The 27685-nt window shown below is 38.6% G+C and overlaps 2 protein-coding genes across 2 annotated transcripts; one reads left to right on the top strand and one right to left on the bottom strand.

Moving 5' to 3' along the window:
* The first annotated feature begins 1558 nt into the window (after positions 1 to 1558).
* Positions 1559 to 8628, top strand: LOC139717523 (uncharacterized). The gene is made up of 6 exons (XM_071629027.1): positions 1559 to 1786; positions 2949 to 3184; positions 4317 to 4467; positions 5809 to 5977; positions 6915 to 7082; positions 7559 to 8628. The coding sequence occupies exons 1-6, from the start codon at positions 1559 to 1561 to the stop codon at positions 8626 to 8628; spliced, it is 2022 nt and encodes a 673-aa protein (XP_071485128.1).
* Positions 8629 to 16754: 8126 nt separating this feature from the next.
* Positions 16755 to 22433, bottom strand: LOC139717522 (ubiquinone biosynthesis O-methyltransferase-like). The gene is made up of 6 exons (XM_071629026.1): positions 22255 to 22433; positions 21747 to 21882; positions 20983 to 21129; positions 20015 to 20257; positions 17734 to 17893; positions 16755 to 16903 (listed from the first exon to the last, which is right to left on the bottom strand). The coding sequence occupies exons 1-6, from the start codon at positions 22431 to 22433 to the stop codon at positions 16755 to 16757; spliced, it is 1014 nt and encodes a 337-aa protein (XP_071485127.1).
* Between the last annotated feature and the right edge of the window lie 5252 nt (positions 22434 to 27685).

Raw genomic sequence — 27685 nt, 5'->3', positions numbered from 1 at the left:
ACATGTATATAGCAGACACTTGTTCATAAGTTTCGTCATAATGTAATGTGCGCTCGAACTCATGAACAGGTGCATGACCGGTTGAGAATCAATAGCCAATCACAGTGCGTACGAGCACCGTTGCCAAGTGACCGTTCAAGCGTGTACGCGAACGTGAAGTCGGGTCACTTGCGCGCACCACCTTTATGACGTCCACTCACCGGCTTCCCTGTGAAGCCGCGGCTCGCAACGTTTGGTAACTCGCCGGTCACTTGGCTTTCTCTCTGCCGGCTTCTCCGGGACTACGGTGCGGCAAGTCGCCGAGGGAGGAGGGAGAGCAGGAGTGTTACACATCGATGGGTAGGGGTACCGGCTTTTGCAGAGGTATATGAACTAATGTTTTATGATTCTGCTCTCGTAATGCTGAGAATATAAAGTATTAAAGACCAAAAGCACATTGTCTTTTGCTATTAACACAAAATTGGGCAGGTCACGGTCCTAGTATAGTATGATTATCACAGCGCAGCTAGCAGGCGCAGGTGACATGAAACATTGATAAGATCAATACAGGCTTACAACCTGCACCTTCAGCTATTGTAGGTTGAAGGACGTAGTTAAAGGACTTTTGACTACCGACCTAATCCAGTGGTCCTTGCATCGATTTATATGCACTTTTATTCCAACATTATAGGCATGGCAATGCAATGTTTTGAAATCTTCTGATGCTGTTGCATTTTAATTACGGGACGCTAACCGTTAACTGCGCTGTTTTGATTTATTTTTTTAACATGTGTGTTGTAGTATAATATAGTAATGAACATAGTTTTATAATCTGTCTCATCCACGGATGTTAATATGTTATGATTTCAGGTGATCAGAAAAAAAAGAAAAATGTCTCAAAGTTTGTAAAGAACTTCAAGCCAAATGTAATGTAACAGAACTTTGTGTACAACATGCAGGGCGCACACTGCCACTGACAGGCTAGCTGCTGTTGAATTGTCTGAAAATACTGCTTTGCAATAGCGCTGTGTATAGTTACTGTATATCTGTAAGCTGCTTTTTTGTGTGTACAGGATCAAGTGTAACTCCTTTCATTATTACAGATGGCAATTTCTCCCATGTGCCTTAATTCCACCCCCAAAAAGGATGTGTATTAATTGTGTATCAGCCATCCATTTAATGGACATATTATGTCATCATGTGACATGGAGCAGTTCAGTTTATTTCATTTTAGCACGGAACCTGCTTCAGCCCATGGCTGTTCTTCAGCTAGTCAGAGCTAACATTCTTTTTCAAATTAATTATCATTGCACTGAGTCACTTTTATTGCAACTGATTGACAGATTGCCCTTCATCAGTTACTAGTGTCAGTGTAAATGCAACAAATTCTTGTTTTCTTCATTTCTTTCATTAAAGACAACAATTTAATTGTATAGCTATTCTCTTGTACTTTTTATACAATTTCTCCTTGTGTGCAGGAAAGTGATGCAATGGAGTGAAAAATTATGTGACTTCTGGAGGTTATGAATATAAGGAGGCTTGGATGGACATATAGCCATCAGCAACGATCTGTGGTAGCATGAAGCGGAAGAAGACGAGGAGCGGTAGTGGCAATCACACCGTCCAGAGCGGTCTGCCACATCACCACCGCAGCCACGTTCCAAAGAAGATCGTCATCAAGAAGTACGACGAGACGCCCAACAGGTTCCGATCGAAAATCGACCCCCTGAACCTGGAAGAGCAGAAGCTGCAGTTCCTGAAGCACGGCGTGGCCCCCCACTTCCAGTTCAAGGTGGCTCCAGAAAAAGTGAGAATCATTCATTCTCTGTTAAATCACTCTCAAGATTACATCAAGACTGTTATATTCTCCCTTTTTCATTCACACTGGTATGATAGAAGAAATGATGGTTTATATAGTACAGTTGTATATAATGATACACTGTACTGTAGGTAAATAATCATCATTTCTTCTATCATACCAGTGTGAATCAAAGAGGGGGAATAGTATATATACATGTAACAGTCTTTATGTACTGTAAAATGAGGAATGTTCGCTTGCATCTTTTATTTCGCGAATTTCGCGAGAGCCAAGATTTGATTAAAATGCACATACTTTTCTTGTGGAAGTTCTTGTCTACACTATATGCATTGAATGTCAGTGGCAATTCGTGAAAATTTCATGCTGCGAAAAAGGCCATCGGCTCCAATTCACGAAAATTTCATGCCATGAATATATCATGTTTTACAGTAATTTTTCGAGTATATATCAATAAGCATATCATGTAAACATTTAATGGTATATAAATGTACATGTACATCTAATTAAAAAGTTATCTGTAGCCTATTTATGATGATTGATTACGATTTCCTTTGGACCCATGTGGCCTGGCATCCAGTAATTCCGTTCAATGAATTTCAACTGTGAAACAAAATTAAGAAAAGGAGGTGCAAGAAAAACCACACTGCCAGGATATCAGGACCAGAAAATATATATTGTAAAACATATGGCAGACTCCAAATTGCTGCCTTTCAGCAATAACTTTCTCTATATGTATGTACTATTATGACCTGTTAATCATAGCCTTCACTTTAATATACCGGTATGTGATGCATCATCTCAAAAGGCATATAATGTCGAGAATTTTTTTTTTTTTTTTTTTTTTTTTAGCAAATTTGAATACACCAGATGAAAAACTTTAAATAACAGTGTATAATTGGCCCACTTCATTGTAAGAAAAAGATAAGAAAAAATAAACTGTAAGTTAGAAAACTGTACATACAGGTTATATTACCAAAGTCGGCTTTATGCCCATTTTTCTTCCTTTTACGATCTCTGACTTCATAATTATGGGTAATGTGATGACACATCACATATATGATTAGTTTTCAGTGTCTGTTGTCATACATTGTACACAAGTATCAGATAACTTTTGTTTCATTTGTATCATCCATTTTCATCTCTTTTGCAGATTGAAGAACTCTCCCAGACTAAACGCGCTGAAATTGAATTCGATCTCCTGTCCGCCGCAACACACATCTTGGAGAAGGTTCGTCACAAGTACGGCACGAGCAACCTGTGTGTGGAGCAGATGTATGGGGAGAGAATCACACGGGAGACGGCGAGCCAGCAACTCAGCCACTACCTCCAGCAGAATGGAGCTGATGGCCACATCACCATCGGCTGGGCCCGGGACCTAGCCTGCAGGTAAATACTTTTCTCTTTCGTGATATACAAATTTTAACTTCTTTGAGGGGTATCAATTATAGTTAAAACTATTCCCTAGAGGTGATTTCACAACATTGCTTTGTCAGGGGTATGCCAGTTGAGGGGCATAGCACTTTGGAGAATTGCAGAGGGCAAGTAGTTCTATACACCGTGACCCAAAGAGAAGCAGTCGATATTTGTGTCATATACTGCAGCCCATGAGCGCCTGACTTGGCGGATACCGGCGCTATACAAGACTTCATCATCATCATCATTTAGGATATTTGTACGACAAAGCAAGTATTAAACTTAAGTTTTCATGCAACTGGTCAGAGAAATTGAGTGGTATATAAGAATGCACATCTTTAAGAAATACTAGCTGACTGCAGGGCAGTGTAACAAAATCTCATCAAATGAGGTATAAAATGTAGATCCTGATCTTCACTAGCTTTACTTTCATGAAACATTTGAAGATGCAAATAATTGATATATGGAAATTTATATAACGCCTGAAGAGATCCTTGTCATTTGATTGGTTGCTTGACATTGATCATTCGGCCCATTTCACTATGACGTGATCATCATCTGTGCAATTGTGGCTCCATTTACCGTGCAATTTTGGATCCATAGGATTTGGTCCATTGCACTATCGCTGAGAGCCCGGCACAATACCCTTGTTAAATGCTTGCGTTTGCAGTGTGTGTATGCGACAGCGTGCTAGCGTAAAGCGCTCAGTGAGCACTCTCTCCATCTCAGATTCTCTCTTGTTTCTAAAATAGTTAATGAAACATCAGTTGGCAAGGATCTATTTTAGGCGTTATATAAAACAAATATGAATGTTTTTCATTCGTACAATGGACAGACTATTTCATTCGGTGAAAGATGAAATGTTTGATCCATTCAACTCGGCTGTGCCTTGTTGAATGGATCATTTCCTCTTTCACCTCATGAAATATTCTGTCTATTGCACTCATAAACATTCATTATTTGTATACTATCTCAGGCTCTGTGCAGTATAGTTTTTATCCCATCAACTTTAGTATGGAAGTAAAAGTAGAGAGAACAGGGCAAAATGTTACAGAGCTCTTAGAGCTATCAATCACAAGCCGATATGTTTGCCACTCTTTTACAGTGCCAAAATGGTGTGGTGTGGTCCCAGCACCAAGGCCAACAGACCCGAGGCCAGGAAATACTCCCTCTGGCTTAAGGACTCGAGTGAGAACCTGTTCCTGAGAGAGAAGGGGATCATATGTCTGGCAAACCATGAGATTGGAACACACTTTGTATCCTTTCCATCATATTGGACTGTAGTTACTTGGCTTTGTATGACGTGTAGCAAGAAATGATAGTTTTGTAAATTGGAGCTGACAGCCTTTTTTTGTGCAGCATTAACGTTTTGTTAAATGCCATTGGCAATCAATGCATTACAATGTAGGCAAGAACTTTTGCGGGCGTTGTATTTTGGCAAATCTTATAGCTCTTGCGAAATTCACAAAAATGTATGTGAACATTTCTTGTTTTACAGTACCGGTACCCAATTGTGTTTTGTTGGCGAGCAAAATGCATGTCTTCAAATCTACTCAGTGTATCTTTTCTTTACTGATAGTGATCCATTAGTCCCTGTATGATATTTGCCGGTGGAGTGGATCTGTTTATGTCCCTGATATCTTATAAATGTAAAAAGTACTGTGGAAGAAATGTGTTGTGTAAATGAAAAGTAAGGTTTCCATGAGAGTGGCTTCAAATTAAAGGGACTGTACAGTACTGGTTGAGATGAGGATTCAGGCTTATAACATTTTTTTTTTTCTGTGAGATAATGAGAAACCTCTTATGAAATATGAAAGAGCATGTAATTTCATGAAGGATTCAATGTTTATTTGATGAAAATTGGTCTTGAAATGGCTGAGATATAAAAAAAAAAATATCCTAATAAAATTACTAGGCCACAAATTTTATTAGGATCTCTTTGTTTGTTGTTTTTAGATATCTTAGTCATTTCAAAACCGATTTTCATCAAATAAACTTTTGATTTCCCTTAGAATTGTATGCTTTTTAACATTTCATAGAGTGGTTTCTAATATCTCGCAAAACATTACAAGCTGAATCCTCACCTCAACCAGAACTGTACAGTCCCTTTAAACAAGTGACTCAGCATTAAAAAATAATACGTAAATTACACACAATCTGGCAATGCGTATTCATCCTATCATATGCTGAAAATTGAGTAACTGCCATATGATTATAGTCCTCAGCAAGTCTTGATTTGCTGATGCTTTTAGTAAAAAAGAAGAAGTACCAGGTAATAAACTGATACCTGTAAAGCTCAATTCCGATAATATTAAGAAAACTGCAGTATGAGGTATGCAGTTACATGCAGTATGTGGGTGGATCTGTTACTCCTGGGAACCGTTTCATGAAACTTGTCAGCCCTGACAAGTTGTCAGTCTCTGACAATCACTATGGTAACACTCATTGGGACCAGAGCTTCTCAGCCAATCAAATCCACAGATTTTGCTGAAATTGTCTGACAGAGACTGACAACTTGTCAGCGCTGACTAAATTGATGAAACGCCCCACTGGACTGTTTTGTCACCGTTAACCTTGACTAGCAACCAATATCCCAGTTCCGCACTCTGAATGAGGGACTACAGCCCTGGTACTCAAACCGGGAACAGTTCGGTCTGAAGCGGCTTCGGTCGCCCCGTCTCCAGGAGACAGAGGAAGGGCTGGCTACCGTCAACACCTTGATCCAGGCCAATCAGAAGTTTCTGTGGATTCCAGCTCTCATATATTGTAAGTCATGTGTCCTTGGACCAACAGACTTTGTGTGTGTGTGTGATCTTTTTTTTCTTCACCTGTTGAGGACGGGCTGATTTTGCTACAACACGCATTTCCCATAGATCGAGTATACTCGGGACTCATCCATCCTCAACAGGTTAAGAAATCTTTTTTCTTCTTCAGAATCTCTGCAATGGAAAGAGGGCTTAAACTAGAACCAGTGGTGTTTTTAGCGACAGCCATATGACTGTATTGAGGACTGCAGTAACTGTAAACTTGACTCCTCTATGACTTCAGTTGAAGAAAGTGTTATCTAAATACACGTAGTACTATTTGCAGAAGCTTTTGTTTGTTTTGTGGATGCAGATTGATCATGGTAAGTTCCAAGTAGTTCTGTATAATAATCATTGAAATGATTCTTACCAAAATCCTATCAGTCTAATCATTTGACAAAACAAATTAAGTCAAAGTTACAATACTTGCTTGAAATCATTAACTGTAATAACTGCCAACACTGACAATTACAAGTAAACGACAACATTAAATGTTCATTTGCATACATCTTGTTTTAATAACCGATAGAAACAAATTCTTATCTGAAATCAACTTCTTTTGACCTGCAATGTAAATGTTGACTTCATGTGATGGAAAAATATTGAAGAGAATTGTTTTCTGATTTACAGTGCACTCTCGTTCTAATGAACACCGTTACAACAAAATTCTGGTTACAACGAAGTAAAAATTAGTGCTGCAATGTTATCCACTCTATGTATTTTTATTGTTTAAATGCTTGGTTATAACAAGATGTTGATATAACAAAAGAAAACTGCAGGTCCCAAGGTCTTCGTTATAACAGGAGACCACTGTGTTTCAAGAAGGTTCAACTAGAAGTTGTGGGGTATGAAACCAGTGTACCATTAGTAAATGAGATACACGACCTTTATCTTTCCAGACACAGCCTGCAAGGCCTCCATCATGACCTTTGAGGAGCTCTTTGCTCATCTTGGTCACTTCCTGGAGAACCGAGAGCTCCGGTGGCGCTACGTGATGCGGGTAAAGAGGAGCCTACCGGACCCGGGAGGGGTTGGTGGCTATGGCAACGACCAGTGTTACTTTAAAGGTGAGAAATTACGGTGGAATTTTCAAATGGGAACGTATCTATTGTAGTTCTCTCTGTGTCAGTAAAGTTTATTTAACCAACATATGTATCTGGATCAAAGCAAAGAATATGTTTCTGTTGAGAATATTGAGTAATGGAATATATTTAAAATTTTCTTCAGTAATTTCACATCTATTCTTTATTTAGACAACAGTTTGAAGCATGACTATATTATTATGTACTTATTTGCAAAAGAGTAACTTTTTTCATGTTTAAATTTACTCAAAGTTCTAATGAATTATTGCATTGGTCTCATTAACCCCATTCAAAGTTTGTTTGTTTGTTAAATTTTCATCCCCCCCCCCAAAAAAAAAAGAAGAAGAAAAATTACCCTTAGGCCCTAATATTGTACAATATATTTATTTCATTTATTAAGTAAGGCAACTGTTGGACATTTGACAAACAAAATAACACATTTAATTCCTCTTATCCTTTAGGTGCTGTTGAAATACTTCAAAACTTGGAGAATATAGACTTTCATCTCCTGTATGCCGGGAAAGTGTGTGTGGAGTCGTTACCACGGATACGGAGAATGGCTCGCCTGGAGTGCATCAGGCTGCCACACTTCATGCAAGATATGGCAGCCTACATCAAGACCTTAAAGTCTATTGCAGCTATCAATGGTCTGACTATGTCTTCCAAGTCCTACCCACCATCCAAAGGCATCAGTCAGAAGCGCAAGAAGAAGACCGGTAGGAATACGGCGGCCAGAAAACGCAGACACAGCAATGCAAAGACAGACAATAAGAAGAGTACAGCAGACACAGCTCCAAATGAGGATGACGATGAGGGCCTTGTATTCAGTGAGGACGAGGAGGAGGTGGAGGTGGAGGTGGAGGAAGGTGATGCCATATTCAACAGAACCTTTGACCACAGCGTAGGCACTACTCCTGGCACAACCCTTGGCCATTCTTGCGACAACAGCCATCGAACAGGTTCACAGGAGATGATGGTGACAGCTGTGAGAAGTCCAAGCGCAGTTTCTATTGGTAAGAAATTTTCTGGGGAGGTGAACGATGCAAGGGTCAGAACAAGTCCTCCAAAGACATTTCTCCACCCTCGGGATGATGGGTCCGACCCCAGGGAGCCCTCCTGCCCAACCTCTCACCAACTCAGCAACCTCCATCTCTCACAGGAGATCAGAAGCCGATCCCAGCTGTCCATTGTCAATGTCCAAGAAACCGGCCAGTCTCTCAGCCCACCCCTTGACCTCTGTACCCCGCACCCTCCAAGACTCTCTTCCGCATCCACAAAAAGCACCGTGTCATCTTCTGGCAGTGTTGGAAGAACCGATGGTGCGCGACTCTCGCCTTCAAAGCCCTCCACTGCTCCTCAACCCAAGCTGAAGAGGGGTGGGGCAGAAAGAGAGGTATCCCCTCTCATGTCAACTATGCCTGCTGTGAGTTCACGTTTTAACAGAGAGAACAACGGCTCACCTGTCCCCTTCTCTCCTCACCGCTGGTTGCTATGGAAACGAGAGAAGTCCTCTCCTAATACACTGCATTGAGGGAACCCAAAAGCTAACCCACATTTTCACAGATGTACATGAATGAATATAATGATGCTAATTTTGTCAGGGTGCTGAATGTGTAAGGGAAAGATGTCTTTGCTTTGTCTTCCAAGTTAAAGCTATTTTGAAAACAGGAGATTCAAAGAAAGTAATTCCAAATCTAGTTTTGCAAAGTTTTATGCTGTAGACAATTACTTGTCTTTTTCATGTCCACTTTATTTCTCTCAAAATGTAGGGCACAAAGCAAGAGAACCATAATTTGAAACACTTGGAATACTCTTGAAATATCCTTAATTATAATGTGTGAAATGTGAATACAGCAAGAAATCAGAGGCACACGTGCAGGAAAACCTGGTGAATAAAAGACTAAAAAAACTGTGTGTAACTAATCATGTGGTTCTTGATTTCTTAACCATTACAGTCTGCACTAATGTGCTTCCTAAAAGATACAGTATAATATATATATATATGTATATATATATATATATATATATATATATATATATATATATATATATATGTATATATATATATATATATAAATGTATATATATATTTTTTATTTCAAGAATACAATGATTTAGTAGAACAGATGATATATAAAGTATATGTTTTGCTCAGATTTCTGTGTGTCTGTAAAAGAATGACTGCCAGTAGAACTCATTTTGATTGAAGTGCAATGATCTGGTTTATAATAGAAAGCTTCTAGAATAGTCTACTTAATACAACCGACATCATATTGTACAATGTCAACCCATATGTCTATCAAATTTACCAGTTGTACTGAGTTCTACATGAACATTTATCTTACTTTTCAGATGGTCAAATATTTTGTCTTTAGTGACAATACATTTGATTCCCTTTGGGTCAACATTGAATAACATAAATATTCATCCTATATGAGAAACTGTTACCAGGTGTGTGTAATATCTTTGTGTGAGCAAAGCTCAGGACTTCTCCATGATATTATCCCATGCAAGATGCACCACTTTACTACTCTGCTTGTATTTAAAGATGAATACTAGTAGTTATCTGTCAGCATGTAGCAGTTGTAAAAAGACCACACCCAAGTCATTGATTCTTAACCCGTTGAGGACAAGTCCCAAGTATACTCGGGCAGGTGTCTATGGGAAATGCGTGTTGTAGCAAAATCAAACCGTCCTCAACGGGTTAAAACTGCTTTGATGAACACTTTACTCTGGAAACTGGATTGAACGTGCACTATCATCACAAAGCCCATCCTTTCCGTTTATTGAAATAATCATGTTTTGAAAATAAAGTTTTTTGTCACAAGGCTTTTAGAAATCTGTGAAAAGACAAACATTCCTGTAAACTTTGTTAATTCACAAATTATTATTGGAAGAGATCATGCTCTTGTACATGTAGGGAATCCAAAAAAAATGCATGTTCATTGAAATGGCAACAAACTTTATAGTTAGGCACTTTGTGGCTGCAATGCATTGTCGTGTGATGATAACATGCAAACCAACTTTGGGCATGCCAACAGTGTACAGATTTTCAGAACGATTTATCTATTTATTGATGAATGTATAGGAATATGAATCTCCACAGAGTTTTCTTTATTCAATGTGTCTCACTGTACACAAAATATTTATAAATGGATATTTAATTGCAGGCTTCCATTGTAGGCATCAAGGGTGCTGCGCACTTGTAACATTTGATTTGAGAGTCTTTCATGTTTGTGTGCTGGGTAACATTTTTCTTTTCCTTTTTACATCGTCTTAAGCTGCTTTGTTCTTGGTTTGTTATGTTTTGCTTGTTTTTTTTTTTTGTCAGTTCTGTATGTGCATATCTCTTTGCAGTGAACAGAGCTGATTATGAACAGTTGTAACTGCAAATGTTTTTACGAATCATGATAGAAAAAAAATATCATTAATTGTAAAAATGCTTTGGGCTGTAGATACAGGGCACTCCCGTTATAACGAAATGCTCGGGACCGGCAGTTTTCTTTCGTTATAACGAAATTTCGTTATAACCGAACAAAATCGATGTATAGCGAAAACAAGGAAACCAGGTATATATATCATATTCTGCTTGCTGAATACTCATCATACACTGCAAAGCTATGTGAAATGTGATGGGATAACTGTATTACAATAATAAACTCAAGTTCCCCTCAGAAACTGTGCGTGACACAAGGAGCGAACACACAGTGGTGTGAAGCGTTCACCCATGCAGAGACGCTATAAATGCTTGTTCCGCTACATATTTTCGAAAGCAATTCGCATTTCGTAATAACGGAGCACATTTCTTTTGTTTTTCTTTGTCTGTGGCGCTCGGAAAAGACTTCGTTATAACGGAAATTTCGCTATAACCGTGTTCGTTATAAGCGAATTTTATACCATAGACTTTAAAGGGTGTGTAAAGTTCTGGTCGAGGTGAAGATTTAGCTTTTAACGTTTTGTGAGATATTCAGAAACCACTCTATGAGATGTCAAAGAGCATGCAGTTCTAAGGGGTGTCAAAAGTTTATTCGATGAAAATCGGTTTTGAAATGGCTGAGATATCCAAAAACAAGGTGAAACAAAGAGATACTAATAAAGTTGGGGCATGTCGCCTTTTATTATTAGCACTTTTTTGGATATCTCAGCCATTTGAAAACCAATTTTCATCAAATAAACGTTGAATCCTTCTTAAAATTACACGCTCTTTCACATTTCATAAGAGGCTTTTCATTATCTCACTTAGGAATGTTCAATACATGAATCCTTACCTCAACCAGTACTGTACAGTCCCTTTAATGGTGATAATTTTGGGACCAGAAGATTTACTTCGTTGTAACGAAATTTCGTTATAACCGTGTTCGTTGTAACGGGAGTGCACTGTATAACAAATGTCAATTATGATGAAGAATTTTATGTATATCTTAATCCATTAGTCCAAGGACCACTTTCACCGCATTTCTCATGTACAGTTGTACTATGTACAATGTACAGTGAACTGTACATTTATGAAACCTTTTTTCTTTCTTCCCATAGTACAGAATGTACTGTAAAAATGGATATTTTCGCGCGACTAATTTTTCGCACTCTCGGCGGGGTAAGAGGAGTTTCGCATGTTTTTAATTCCGCGGAATCAAGACATCAACTACTGGAACATATGGCATGCAAAAATATTTGCGTACTTTTATTTTCGCACTAGTTTCGGGTTGCGCGAAAGGCACAAAAATTTCAACACCGCGAAAATTTCCACTTTTACAGTATGTGATGCCCATTTCAATTGTGCACAAGTAAGAACCATGATTACTTAACTCAGGCTGAATGCTGTCAATAGTTCAACTATACCCTCTTTAAAGTATCCCTGCTTTGGTTTTTTTTTGTGTATTAACCTGATATGGATACTGTAAAAGTGGATATTTTCTCGCGACTAATTTTTCGCGCTTGGCCGGGTCAGAAGAGTTTCGCGTGTTTTTAATTCCGCGGAATCAAGACGTCACGCACAGGAACATATGGCAAGCAAAAATATTCGCGGGCTTTTATTTTCGCGCTAGTTTCTGGTTGCGCGAAATGCGCGAAGATTTCAACACCGCGAAAATTTCCACTTTTACAGTATGTGTTAATGTGATTTGTTTGTCGCAATGTCATTCTTCAACTCGATTTGTCACTGAAATCCTGTGCAACTGAGTAACTTGTACTTACACTGACAAGACACACATATACGTTTAATTATTAAAAAAGAGAAAAGGAAAATATGCTTTTGAAGAAGTGAGTTCATCAGGCTAAAATGTTCTCTGGGCTGTTCATATGACAGGAAATTTAGCTTCTGTGTGTCAAATAATCATGAATAATACATTTAGGAGAAGATAAAATTGTTCAGAGGTCAGTCAGGTTGCTATTAAAGTATTGTTCCTGTAGGGATAAGCAGAGCTGATATTATTCAGGAGATGTAATGTTCTGCCCGGACTTGATTGGAGTCCTTCATAAAGCCAGAAAGTAGCTTTTTAAGGGGCTGGCCTGTGTTCAAGAGCTCAAAAGCGAACCAAACCAAACTGAACTTTAACATGCCAGATTGAAAACATTCCAGCTCTCTGTGGAGATAAGTTACCTTACAAGTTATATACTGAACTCCAGTCAGAGCAGACTCATGTTTCAGAGCAGACTTATGTTTCATAGCAACAGGGTCATTCACTTTGTGCCCGTATGTTTCATGGAGGCATCTCTTAAAAGAAAATCAAATTTTTGTATGATGACATAGTGTGATGCATTATGAGCACTTCTGGTACAGTACACATTTCGAACAGTTTGCATTTGAGCGGCTCTCTGCCAAAGTGTGGTATTAAAGGTAAGGTACACCTTGGAAGTGTTCAAGCACTTCTCTGGCACTGTTACAATGTACGGTATGGTAAGGTACTAGGTACACTTGAAGAGAGTGCTTGAACATACTCAAACACACTCAATGATTCAAATGTACAGTACAACTGTACCTCTTCCTGTCTGTGTTCATTTCTGCAGTAATACCAGAGATTTGATACGTACAGTACATGTAAAATCTAGTTTATGGCTGAATTTGGTGTAAAAATCTTACTAAACACGTTAAGTGGTGATCTGTCTTGCCTTTTGTAATCTTGTGTAAACTAACACAATAAAAATCTATAGAACAGAAACAAGTCTGTCTGTTTTGTTCCTTCCTTGGCATCATCATCATCATCCACTTTTAACTCTTCATGTGCCATGGTGGAAACCCCCTGTGTGCCACATTATTCTGAGACACCAAATTTGACATATAGTGCACTCCCGTTATAACGAAATGCTCGCGACCGGCATTTTTCTTTCGTTATAACGAAATTTCGCTATAACCGAACAAATACAATATATAAAGAAAACAAGGAAACCACGTATATATATCATATTCTGCTTGCTGAATCATCATACACTGGAAAGCTATGTAAAATGTGATGGAATAACAGTTTTCTGTATCACAATAATGAACGCAAGTTCCCCTTAGAAACTGTGCGTGACACGAAGAGCGAACACACAGTGGTGTGAAGCGTTCACCCATGCAGAGACGCTATAAATGCTTGTTCCGCTGCATATTTTCGAAAGCAATTCGCATTTTGTTATAATGGAGAACATTTCTTTTGTTTTTCTCTGTCTGTGGCGCTCGGAAAAGACTTCGTTATAACGAAAATTTCGCTATAACCGTGTTCGTTATAAGCGAATTTTTTACCACAGACTTAAATGGTGATAATTTTGAGACCAGAAGATTTACTTCATTATAACGAAATTTCGTTATAACTGTGTTCGTTATAACAGGATTACACTGTACTTTGAGTAAACGTTCTCTTTTTCAAATCTATGTTCTATAGCTTTCTGTTAAGCTGGACGTATACATGTAGTAGGTAACGTTATAGAGAAAATGCCAGGCTTTGCCTTGATGTAAATTCTATGACAAATCTATGATTGTTTTTCTTTCAAAGGACTAGTCGCTAAATTACTGTAAAGGCATGACTTCTGCACACAAAACAGTGACAGAAACTTGGAATTTACTAAAAAATCCAGTACGTAACAACACTTGTTAGTCAATCGCTACATAAAACGCAAGCTATATGTGAGGAGAACGGAAGCACAAGGACAGCTTTCATTGTATTGTGGCATTATGTGATTTATCGATCGGTTTGGGTGGGCTTGTGCGTTTGAGAATATGCGAAGTTGGCACGCCGTCGACCGAGTCGGACGTGCGAACATGGCACATAAAGAGTTAATGTGTCAAGGGAGAGAATAAATACCAAAGTTTCCCAAAAATCAGAAAAAAAATGTAGCTGAAGAATGAACTACATGTAGTTGCATAAGACATGATGCATAGCATTCCATGATTATGATACACAATCCAACGTCAAAATTCCAGCCATACATTATGTTCAATCTTGGCAATGATTCTAGACACCTGAAATTTGGTACGACAAAGTGATTTCACATTGTAGGAGGACAAACACACGGTAGAGTCCTTGCTTCACTTCTCTTTATTATCTTTATGGTCTTTTCCAATTCTATGGGCAACATCAGTTGGCAACACTGCTTTTACAGTTACACTTGAACAAGCTATTGTAGCTGTATACACACATGTCCTGTTGCATACAGATGTGACATCATTATACCGTAATGTTATTTTCAGGTACACTTGTGGGTGACACAACAATTGCTCAAGCGACAATTGTTCCGTTTTTATTTTCTCCAAGGATTTACTGTTAAGGGTTAGGGTTGTGACAGGGTTTTAGGTTTAAGGGTCAGCATTAAGGCAACGGTTATGTTTGGGGGCAGAACATAATACGTTTGGCTAAATGTGCAGATATATTTCATGGGAGCATTTGTCGCAAGATCAAAGGTCATGGAACCACATTTGGCATGTCCTCATGATTCTACAAGCAACGCAAGGTGTACACCTGGGTAGCATGATTGGAGAAGCTGTTTCTTGCATGCATGAAAATGGCCACAAGCTGCCTTTGTAATCTGACCCAAGTGACATGAAGGCAGTCTTGCAGTCACCTATCAGGGCAATCAAAACTGAACCACACAACAGATAATCCAGTCATTTGAAAAAAAAAAATGGATGATTTTGACTTTCTCTTCCAATGGCTATACAACTGTAGATGTGCTGTTTCACTCACACGTTTCCCTTGAATACAACTGCTTTAAAAGTTTGTAAACGTCATATACATATTAAAGTCTCGACAGACACTTTGGCCTTCATGACAGAAACTTTTTCCGTTCGTTTTTTAGACTAAACACAAAAGTCAATGGGTCTGTGGAAGGATCCACAGAAAAAGTATCACATGTGAAATCACCCATATACATACTGATAGGCATGGTCACATTTAAAATTGCAAGCCAAGGCAGTCTGGGTGATTTTTGATAAAGTTCAGTCAACCGTGCTTAAGTCAATTCTATTTGGACTGAAGAAATAGCTTCAACTAATAGGAAAAAAAAAATGAACTTATGAGGGATTAAAATCACTAGAATATAAAGAGAAAAGGACTTGAAAAGACCTTTGACTTTTAAAAGCGATTCTTCAACTTATGCTGAGCTGATTTTGCTCAAACATCCATTTCCCACAGACACCTGCCAGAGTATACTCAAAACTAGGCATCAATGGGTTAATTAAGAAAGGTTGACTGTATCCAATGAATGAAAGTATAATTGAGCAGTATTATGAAGTTGAATTTAAAAAGTATTAAGTCAATTGGAAAGGACAACAACGGTTTCATTGAGATTAGATGCTTCATAAGAATTTTTTTTTTTTTTTTTTTTTTTTTTGAGGAGGGGGGGAGGGTTACCATGTGCTTTTAAAATACCTGGTAGATATATTGATGACATTTGCATGTGCACATTAGCTGAGGTGATGATGTTATCACCTCAGTCTGTATTTGACCTCCAGTCTTTACTTCCTTGCTGTATTTTCTTCTTTCATGAAAGAAAAAAGAAAAAGTTATTGTATTCTTCACATCAAATGTACGATTGTATAAAATGGGATTTTGCAGGGATAACATATGGGTAGGGGGTAGTCAAAACCTCCATACATTATCAATGAAAACATCATTTTCCCATTGATTTTTCATCACTGTTTTTCCCTATGAGAAATTATGAGGTCATGACATTATCTAACTCAGTATGCACGATAGTAGCTGTGCTAATATCATTGTTCTGGGAACAAAGGTAAAACGTTTAATTACCCAATACAATATCAACTACAAAATTAATGTATCTTAAGGGTTAAGATGCAGTCACACACAAAGATTATAAAAGATTGTACAGATCAAGCAATAACACCATAGGAACAAGCTTCATAAAGTCACAAAGGCTTCGAGTTCAAAACACTGTCCAACATTGACATTTTAGCAGGTGGTAGTTGAACTATCAAACTTTTGATATTGATACAAACCTCAATGTCGGCATGTTTCACACACATCACTTCATTTTGTATCTTTCTCTGCTTCACGGTTTGCGATTTTATCACAGTAATGCAGAGATAAGTCACATCCTGGCTTCCTGGTCATCATTTTTGCTGTGTAAAGACAGCGACTTTGGAAGTCTCTGGTTCCAAAAACAAAAGTTGTTTCAGCACTAGATTACGAAAAAAAAAAAGGAAAGAAAATTGATGTCTTGTCATCATACACCAGCAGTGTCTTCTTTTTCATGTGACCTCTCTAATTTCCTCCCCACGAGGGCGTAGTTGATACTGGTGTCCCCTGCCCAGCTCCATCTCTTGGTGATTGGATTGTACAGCATGCCATGGGTGAGCTTCACTTCACAGTTATCTGCACAGACAAGACATGATACAAACATACAATAAGACTGAACTTAATACATTGCCTTGGTGGTGTCTTTCCATAGTGCTCTAAACATCATCTTCGAAGAAAAAACAGTATTAGAGGGAAATTCCATCAAGATATTAAGATGATACTTTGTACAAAAATAGATTTGATAGAAAAGTAGATCAATTGAAATCAGGTAAGACAATTACATAAGAAAAGTTTTGAATTGTAACAGGGTAGAGATTGAAACTAATAGACAACTATGTGTAATGTAGGTGTTGAGCAGTTTTTCATCTGGTTTGTGTACAAAAATATAATTAATCTTCATTTCAATCATCTTCAAGAGGACTCAGACAGAATCACTAAGGACACACAAAAACATATTACAAGTTTCCCACATAATCCTATGATATACCTAGATAAAATAATGTGTGTGTGGGGGGGGGGGGGGGGGGGAGAGATTGAAATGTGTGTGTAAAAATCAAACGCAGAGACTCCAACCCCAAGCACCTTCTGATCTGGAGATTCTCCCACCCGAAACCCCTAGCAAACGGGAGACTCCAACTTGATGTGCGCGAAGTTCCTTGCGGTCTAGGGTTCTAGATGCTCTCTCGCGCTATCTACGGCTTATTTTTCAAAAAACATACAAGGAAATTAAGTGAGAAATCAAATCTCAAGTGGGAGAATGGGAGATTTTGCACAAGTGGTCTTTTGGCGGGAGATCTCCCGTCGAAAGTAGGAAAGTTGGAGTCTCTGCAAACGGAGAATTGCTAAAATGCAAATCACAAGCAAAATAAGTCTTGCTTGCAAATAAAATCCACGTTTATACGTACTGTCTTCTAGTGACTGTCCTACGGCGGCCGGGCTCACAAACTTGTTCCAGTCATGAGTCCCATCTGGGACCAGGCCCAAGACCCTTTCTGCCAAGAAGATCCCACAGGCGTAGGAGAGCCAGGTCTTGTTGATGGTTGTGAAGAAGAGACTTCCTCCAGGCTGTATGGATTGCATTCAGAAATAATCAGTCCCTGGCCACAGGTTGCTGACAAAGCCAAAACATAGTTTAATTCTCAGAAGGGCTCCTTCCACTGTTGGAATTTCTTTCAATACTGGTATATGGAAAGGGTCTACCAAGAAACTTTGCACTTGGTTTAATGCACTTTGCCAGGAAGATGAGTTGTTTTGGGGTATTGCGAGATCAAAAGTGTAGAAAAAGTTTGATTGTAGTACACAGCTTTTATTACACAGAGCTCTTCCAATTCAGCTTTGTGGGTCAATGACACCCCCATACAGATTATGTACACAATTCAATATGGGGATTGTCAAACATACATTTCTGAATTGGCCAAGCCTCCCACTGCATGGTATCCTCATGCTAAGCGGTCTTTTAAACTGCAGAGTAGGGTGACACTGGAAATACAGGAACTGGGCAGAGAAACATACACACCATACTCCAGACATGGACCACAGAACATTTGTGACCCGCGACAACGGTTTCAGGCAAAAGTCGCAAGAGCAAATTCCCTCCTAGGCGGGGTACAAAGATTTTGACCATTATTTTTGTCGATTTAGGTTTTTTGCAGAAATCGAATCTTTGATATGTTTTCTACATCCACACTAAATTTCATAGCATAAGTCTAAGTTTTTCCTATCGAAAATGGAATTCTAAGCACCCTATGTTGGATTGCACTCGTCAGTTTCGAGCTTCTTTCGAACGCCGCGCCAATATCCCCAGTGTTGCTACGGCGCAGGGTCTCACATGCGATTGGCTGGTGCGTCGCATACATTTACATAATTCAGCTTTCGGAAGCACCAGTTGCAGCGTTTGGGGAATGCTTTGTCCACGCGTGCACGATTACATGCTCCATTGTATTGTATACGCTCGCTCTGTAGTGCGTGCTCTTCGTTTGGCTTTCTATCCAAACTATTCTACCGCAATGTTCGACAACGGAAGTGAAACAAAAATCATGTAACATGACATAATCGTGTGAAAAGAAAACTATGTATTTTCAAATTTGTCTGCTTGTACATGTAGTAAAAATTATGACAGCAGACTGACTCAATGGAAGGTAGATGAGAGGAAAGGAGCGGTCACATGTGACTTATTATATTCAAATACTATACGTCAAGATTGCACCAAACTAACGAGTCGTGTTTGTTTGTTTTGATTTAACTAGCACCACCGAACAAAGCAACATATGCATATCTTGTAAAAGCAAAACAAACAGGAAGCATGGCCCTTGCCAGCACTAGCAATTTTCTGCCTTCAAAAGAGTCGCCAATGATAAAGACAAATCAACCACAATGAAAACGCGATTTGTAAATGTGTGGATTTGCCACCGCTCCTGTTACATGCACACGGTCATGGCGTGTGGATGCCATTGCGTTATGCGTGCACCATACACATGTACATGTACACCATACAATGTACGTGAAATTATCGTATTCGCCATCTTGAAAGACGTACTGTAAACAAACCCAAGCGAAACGCATTGTTTTGTCCATACGCTGAGCTCCGAGGAAGGTGCCCGGGAAATTTGACTCTCTCAGTAAGCCAATCAGAAGGCGATGTGGTTGCTAGAGGCAAAGCTTAACATCGATTGGCACCATCATACCGATGGGTGATTCTCCCCTGGCATCGCCGCTCGGACATTGTCTTTGAGAAAGAGGTGAATCTTCAAAGCCTGTTTTCTCGCAATTTTGTCGGGCTAACAACTTAAAAAGTGCATTTTATTTCTCTTTCTATGCCCACTTATGGTGCCGAAGAATACAAGTGTTTTATATCAATGCAAAGCTTAGGAAATGGGCAATGTGATTCAGTGAAAAAATGAATTTTCAAAATTCCCGACTTTTGCCTGAAACCGTTGTCGGCGGTCACATTTTGTAAGGTGTGTGTGTGTGTGGGGGGGGGGGGGAACCAGGGTCAATGGTACTCCCCTTAAAATCTCAACCAAATCTCATATGAAATGTCCCATTCTGTTAATTTAGCAATGAACCACTAATTCAGCAAGGAATTTTTACCAGAAAAGGAGGGAATAATCATATCTTCTGTATGAATATTATGAAAAGTCCAACAACAAAAGAGTGGCTCATGTACAGATGAACAGTGAATCTCACCTTCACAAGATCTGCACACGTTTGTATGAAGTCATCTTTCATGGTGACATGTTCTATCACCTCTGATGCCACCACCGCATCAAACTTCTCACTCTCGGTACCGATCAGATCTTGGGCGGTTCCACATATGTACTTGATATTTCCTCTGATGGTTGGGTCATGGCTCAGGTGGTGCTGTGCAACTTCAATGTTCTCCGGTGTAGCATCAATGCCAATGACAGTCGCACCCAGTCTGGCCAAAGGCTATTGGGAAAACACAATATAAATAAAAGCAATAAGCAGAATACATGTATACATATCAATCTTAGTGACTCATACTTAAATACTGCATACGATGTATTTACCTATTATTTAAAGCAAAATACAAGGTACAATGTATGAACTAACATTTTAAGTTCCTGCAGCATTTGCTCAAACATATTGGAATATTTTAATGCGCATTTCAAATATTAGTTCAACCAGGTACATACATGTACATTAGGTACGCTATTAAGGTGAACCCCAGTGCTATAACACATGACTTGGATTTAAAATCTGCCCTTTTGGATGCACAAGTGGAGACTGCTGATATTTGCTGGTTGTTAATTAACCCGTTGATGACGAGTCCGGAGTATACTCAGGCAGATGTCTATGGGAAATGCCTGTTGTGGCAAAATAATAACAATAATAATAACAACACACTTCAGGGTATTTATAATGCGCCCATTCCACATAACGAATGTGCTCAAGGCGCAGTAGAAAAAGTGAGTATTACAAACAAACATGCACGTGAAAATGAATGCCACAATAATGATGATGGAGAAAAAAAAATCATAACATACAAATATCAGCAAAAATCAGTCCATGCTCAATGGATTAAATGATCTGCAACAGGTGACAATATGTGGCATAACATAATGTAAACTGCTGTGGTGGTAGAAAGCTTAGAACAGGATATCAAGCTGAACATGCCTTCTCATTCCTCTCACCTCAGACAGAATTCCTCCTCCACAGCCCACATCCACAATGGTAGCTCCGTGAAGTGGTTTTGTGTTGCTATGGCGACCCTCTGCTCTCTGCTTCAGCAAGGTGTCCCTGATTAAAGGGACTCTTAGTTCGTTCAAGCGATGGAGAGCCTACCATAGAAAACAAAAAGAAATGCAAAGCTGGTGAAAATATTATTATAAACATTCTTGACAGTATAAGAGGCCAAGTAAGAAAAAAATAAATAAATACAAAAATAAAGTATTTGTTTATCCTCCTCACTAGCACTGTTTTTAGCCACTGCATAAAAAAAAAAATTGCCTGCATATAAATAATAAAAATCTAAAGACAAACTATGGATTGATTTCACTGTTTTGAGGTGTTGAACCTCAGCACACACACAGCCTACATAATACCTACCTGATGGGGCATATAATATTGAAGCCTTACCGAAAAGACTCTATAATCTGTTGTTTTTAGGAACAAAATAATGCCATTTTGAAAAAGGAAACAAAAGTGCCCTTATCTTCCTCTTTTCAAAGAATCAGGGCAAGAAACTAAAATCTTTTTTGTTTTGTTTTTTTATGTGGCCAACTATGACCTGAGCGTCATTTGTAAAGAGATTAAAATGAAAGATGTGATGGGGGTCATTCTGTTTCATGGACGTAAAGATATTTACATTACTTCAACTTGTAATGTAACAATGAATAAAAAAAAAAAAGAATCTGTGCTTGACATGTAAGCTTATAACTCTAAAATAACATATCACCTGGAAATCTCCATTTTCCTTCCAGAACTGCTGAGAGAGAATTCTGAATTTTTCCAACTCCTCCGGGTCCAACGTTGTGTTTGGGTTGACATGCTGTTCTTCAAATTGGTGAAGGTGAGAGGGTGAAGAACTGAGCCTGTACATCACCGACATGAGAAAAGAGAAGGTTGGACTGGACTAGGATGTGTCTTTCATGATAGGCCCCGACAGACAATACACAGAAGACACAAGCTGGCTTGACCTACATACAGTATAGTAGGCCTTAATAGTCAATAGCTCACATGGTAATCACTAGCACTCTAGAACGAGTACTGTGCTACTTACTGGGGTAAACTGTAAACAAAAGTCAAAGAGCAAACATTATCAGCAATCAACCATCGTAGTGAGAACATCATTCTGTGAACTAGGGGGTCTACATCAAAAGACCAAATGGCCCTCCGATCTCTGGATCGCCTAACTTCTTCTCATTTATCACAAACAGGGAGAATTCGACCTTTTCCGACCTTACCATCTTTCCTGTTTCCCTGCTCCGCACGTAGCAGCTCCAATCGACTTCCACCGCTCCTTCGCAGAGGAGCGGGGAGGTGCCGGGGAAGTACAGAGCGACGAGCCGCTGCTCAATTCGCGGAGCACGGCACTATCACTAGACTGAAAACGCGAGGGGGCTTTCGAATGAAATTTGCTCATGTTCTTCCTTACAAGTGTTCTTTTCTGTATGGAAAACAACCTAGACTGTACACATCCCCGTAGAAGACAAGATGAATGTGCCATTTTGGTAGTGTTTAGAGGCAGAAATCGAAAAATATATTCAGCGTGGTATGGTCGTAGGCATAGGCATAGACCTTCTCCTCAGACGTTTGGGAAATTTAGACGGCCATGCAAAAACTGATATGACATCTAACAGTTAGATATGATGAATAAATGGCTATCAGTATTTTAACAAAAGTAAAATCGCATATTTATATTAGTATATATATCTCGTAGAACACTTTTTGTGGGCAAAATACTCTGCCAAATTATTTTATCTTTTTATTATTTAAATTTTTTCCTTGAAAACGACCGGAAGACAACCTATCAACGAACAACAACAAACTCGCCCATTTCTCGTTCGGCCACATGTATTACATAACACATCGTGCGCTTCTTTGGAAAAACCCATTTACAAACCGTGGATGTTTGTTTTTGACTTTCGGTTTTGTACCAGGGAAGTGAGTCTCACCTCCTTGAATGTACTAAATTCCCATAGGATATTCAGTAAAAGATATGTTTGGAGGTTCAAAAGAACCCACCCCCTTTCCACTGGAGAGCAGGGCCAAGTTGGACACCCCTCTGACCCCCCCCCCCAAAAAAAAAAGAACAACCATGAAAATTCTTCGCCATTGTCCAAACAATTGCCAGAAAGCTGCAGAAAGTTTCTTTTTTTTTTTTTTTGGTGGGGGAGGGGGGAGGATGGTAGGGGGTTACAAAAAATCCATACAGCCTAACAAGCTAGACAGGTTAAAGGCATTATTTACCATTAAATTTCGCAGATTAAAACAACAGCTTTACAGTGCTTCAAATAGTTCTAAAATGTGAGTTAGGGAAAGTAACAATCAGTGTAAAAATTACAGTATAATACACGTTAAGTATTGCTTGATAAACACAATATGAACAATACTCATAACAAAAGCGTTTGTAGACCTAACCGTCTACAGTTATTGTTTATTGAGAAATGGGGAAACCCCCTTATATATTTTATAGGCTTTATTGCAAATGTTTATATGGTATACGTTCTGTGATACAACTGACCGACACAATCATATGCATCAAATGTGATATCTCGAACATTTCTTTTATTAATGCTCCCAATGACAGGCAGTACGTTAAACCCCCTCCCGCTTCGTCGATGTTTATTATCGAGATTCTTGCCTCCGACTGAATGCCTTCTATACAGAGAGATGAGAGCCAGCAACGATGTAGTATATAAGAATATGATTCAGCAGCACTTAGTGTTTGTGTAATGGATAGATATTGATAAGATTGATTCAGTCGATCAAGGTGACTTATTTTTTTAGATTAATGCACGAGTCATTATCAATTTTTGTAAACATCTGTTTAGCAATATGATACATGCACATATTGTACTATAATAGGAGAATGTTAAAAAAAGAGAAGGGTGATTCAGAAGCATAGTGAGAAGAATACAGATGCCTATTTTAGTTCATATTAATTTTATTGTGAAAGTGAGCTTGATGTTGAATGAAATTCAACTAAAGAATTCCATGAAGAAAAAAACATGACTATGACCAAAAGTCAACCATGGTCGTATTTCGCAAATAGTGTGTGAGCACGGGGGTTCCAGACACCCCTATTTTCTATACTCGGATGTTAGACTTTCAAATCATTTGATCAGCAAAGCAAGAAAATCACGAGAAATGAGAAATTTCATGAAGTTCTCTTATTTGCCAATAGCATTCACGTTATCCTATATCTCGCTGTGAGAATTATAGTGACATTATTAGTGATATCTATTACTGCCGTTTATTTTGATTGCCGGTGAGCACTATATCCACAGCCACAAGATTGAAACAGAAAATGAAGACGCACAACAGAATATCCAACGGATATCTCATTCACATTTCCATGTGCAATTATTTTCCTCACATTCTTGATTGAAAATATCCCAAATATTCCACCAAAAGTGCACACCAGATTGTCGAATTGCAATTCCCCCTCTCACATCATCCCCATTTCAATATCTCGGTCGCTTCGCTCGTAGATCAGGGAGCTTCAAATTATGTGACCAGTAAAGGAGAGATAACCAATGACAGAATGTACTAACTGTAGTTTGTTCTACTTCTCTGCTTTTTCTTGCAACGTAAGTAAACAACCAAGGAATCCTCTTACCATTTTTAATGGAAATTTTTTTATTAAAAAAATACAAAAGTATGCCCCATATCGGTTAATTTTCGTGTTAAAAATGCAAAAGCTTCCTCGCGCGGTACGGATTATCCCCTCCTAAATTCTACCTTGTCTCGGTCGCTGGCTTGCATTCATAGATTACTACAGCACATACAATGTGTAAGCCTGCAATTTTGAAAAATCATCAGTATATCGTACAACAGAAATCAGAAAATCACGTCAGAAATTCTTTTGTTTGTGTTTGTTTTGCCCTGTACCTTACATCTTGAATTTATAATCAACGTATACCATTTTACTTTGTTTTTGACTGAAATTTTACAGAATATTCTACGGAACGACATGTGTGCCAGATCGTTAAAGGACAAGTCCACCTTCATATACATTCGGACCAACAGGCATGTTGGTTTTTAAATTTACTGGGATAAGCATCTGTCATGTAATGATTATTCATGTAATCCTTATAAATGCCGCTTGCCAGCACATCCACCTGACAGCAAAAGTGGTATTTGGCAATATCAATAGAAAGAGATTGTCAATACATCCAATGCAAAATAATGAAATGGATGCTTTCTCAAGTGTGAATTGACAGATCATTCTGCTCATCTGGTCTACGCAAGTTTATTCTTTGTTTGAACGGGATTGATGAATCCCATAAATTGTTACGTAAAGCTTATGCATTATGTCGCTCTGAAAACGAGTTAAGTGCCCCTAACCAACTGAGAAAAAAGAAAGGTGATTCGTACCAATGTGCCCATGAGCTAACTCCGAACTGGCTTATTACCCCCGGGTAAATAATGGTTAGTGATAAGGTTAGAGTACGTTTGGGGTTATGTTTAGGGTTAGAGTTTGGGTTATGGTTTGGAGAAGGGTCTGGGGTAATTGCCCATCAGGGGTCATCGCCCAAGAGTAATTGTCCTAGACCCTATAGGGAACATGTTATATTCTAAACTGTTCTATCACCCCATGAAAAACATTTCATTCATACATGTCCTGTAGGCCCTACTCGATTAACGTCACATGCATTTCTGTACGAAGTGATCAATCTTCCAAAGTTTGTATGCGTGAAGCCAACAATGCAGCTGCACGCTTGGCTATTGGGGCCCCTGTAAAGAAATTAGACTTGAGGAGGACGTTGCTGTCGATCTTGTTCCATGGCCCGGGGGGGGGGGGGGGGGGCAACTTTTTTTCACCACACAAAGGAATATATAAGGTGTCACCACTTTTGATAGAGACCTTGAAGTGTGAGCGCGGTAAGGCTATTTTTTTTTTCGCTGAAGACGTTTTTGTTTTTGTTTTTGTTTTTTTGCTTTTGTTTATCAGCTGAAGAAACCCGGAAATCGACAGAGAAAGATGAGCTGAAGGCCTGTTGTTTGTTTTGTTTTGTTTTTTTGCTTGTTAGCTCATGAAACCCGGAAGTGCCCCCCCCCCCCACACTTTTCAAAACGCTCCGCCGGCCCTGTGTTCTCCCTTTTAATTGAGCTTTCGACCTGTCATCAGGCCTTCATCATCTATCAAAGGAACACACATTACAATAAGTGTCTAAATGGAATATTATGCCACGATATGAAGAGCTTGCGATCAAAAGGCGCTATAATCCGTCATTTTTCAATAGATTTAGAGCTATTTGGAAGCAAGCTCTTCATTATGCAATTATTACAATGGTGACAATTATGTCGACAGCTCGATTAAAATGGAGAACAAAATCGAGAAAAGCGTCCGCCTCAAGTCTATTGTACTTTTCACTATGATTATATACCACACACAATGAGGCTCAGGGTGTTTATTTATTATAGTCCATGATTTGCAAGCTTTAAAGCTATCAAATGAAATAAAATATTAAAACATATTGTATTGCTTCCTGTGTGTTATTAGCTGTTCAATAATTAGTTATTTATCATTGTCACGAGGAGACTGTAAAATAAAAGCTTGACTATTCAACATATCTCTTCCATCTCCTGCAACTTAGATTTTGATTCAACATTATTTGAAGTGATGCGAAGTATTCTTACTTTCACAGTATTGTTCTTCGTTTCTACATTGTGCTCATACTGTGTCATTATGTGCATGTAATTGTTTTAGATGTTTAGTATTGCTAAAAAAAGAAATGTAATGTAATGAAATAAAGGAAGCAGAACAAAATAAAAAGGTTAGTGTGCAGCAGTGAACTAAAATTTATCAAGTCAGGCAAAGCAAACACACCTTTTCTTCATCATGTTCATGTTCTTTGAATTTTGTGGTGGTGGAATTTAGACTTTTTATTACATGAATTTATGATCTCAAAATCATGGCTACGTGTCAATTCAGGTGATTACCTCATTTTGCACCATGAGTCACAAACAACAAAAGGTAGTAAATGACGATTGATTAAACAAAGTAGTCCCCGTGTTTTTTAAGATAAAATCTGTAACAAGCTAACATCCGCCAGAGTGTAAAGACGAGTGCATTATGTTTTCCATAAGATCACAAACAATATTATTCTTGTCATGCTTGTCTTCTCGGTACTTTTGATAAAAATACAGTATAACTATATTGTAACCCCTTAAGTGCAAAAGGGGTAACCATGACGGTGGAAACAATAATAATATTGATTATCATTTTCCTATATAGGGCATTTTATTCTTATTACATCTGTGTTATTACCATGTCTCGAAGGATGGCCCCACCCCCAATTCCCCTCCACAAATTTGCATATTGTAACGATTTGACATGCCTGCTAGCAGCTCCCATGGTTCTTTTCCCACGTGAATAATTCGGTATAACATCCAATATCCTGTAATCTGTTGCACTATTATAAAAAGACTAACAGTCACTATCACGCATGCACGCCCTGTCGATGTGATGAGTGTACAAATGCATGCAGAAGCCATAAATATCACGTTTAAACCTCATTGGCTGCAGATATGAGCATTTTTCTTTTCTTTTTTTTACTGCAGACACATCATAAATTTAGGACATGACAGACTTTGCTTTGTCGATAAATATCGTAAATGATATAATTGCAGGAAATCATTCCATTATCTAGATTGTGCCTTGGAGTC

The sequence above is a fragment of the Diadema antillarum genome, unplaced genomic scaffold, assembly GCF_040938485.1.
Source record: "Diadema antillarum isolate AM-2024a unplaced genomic scaffold, OU_Dant_1.0 scf00000076, whole genome shotgun sequence".
Taxonomy (NCBI): domain Eukaryota; kingdom Metazoa; phylum Echinodermata; class Echinoidea; order Diadematoida; family Diadematidae; genus Diadema; species Diadema antillarum.
This window is presented reverse-complemented; position numbering and strand designations above follow the sequence as displayed.

Coding starts and splice junctions, on each gene's coding strand:
- LOC139717523 (XM_071629027.1), top strand. CDS start 1,559: ATGAAGCGGAAGAAGACGAGGAGCGGTAGTGGCAATCACACCGTCCAG. Junction 1,787..2,948: donor TCAAGGTGGCTCCAGAAAAA/GTGAGAATCATT, acceptor TCTCTTTTGCAG/ATTGAAGAACTCTCCCAGAC. Junction 4,468..5,808: donor ATGAGATTGGAACACACTTT/GTATCCTTTCCA, acceptor CCAATATCCCAG/TTCCGCACTCTGAATGAGGG.
- LOC139717522 (XM_071629026.1), bottom strand. CDS start 22,433: ATGAGCAAATTTCATTCGAAAGCCCCCTCGCGTTTTCAGTCTAGTGAT. Junction 21,130..21,746: donor AGGAAAATGGAGATTTCCAG/GTGATATGTTAT, acceptor TTTCTATGGTAG/GCTCTCCATCGCTTGAACGA. Junction 17,894..20,014: donor CGTGTGCAGATCTTGTGAAG/GTGAGATTCACT, acceptor CAATCCATACAG/CCTGGAGGAAGTCTCTTCTT.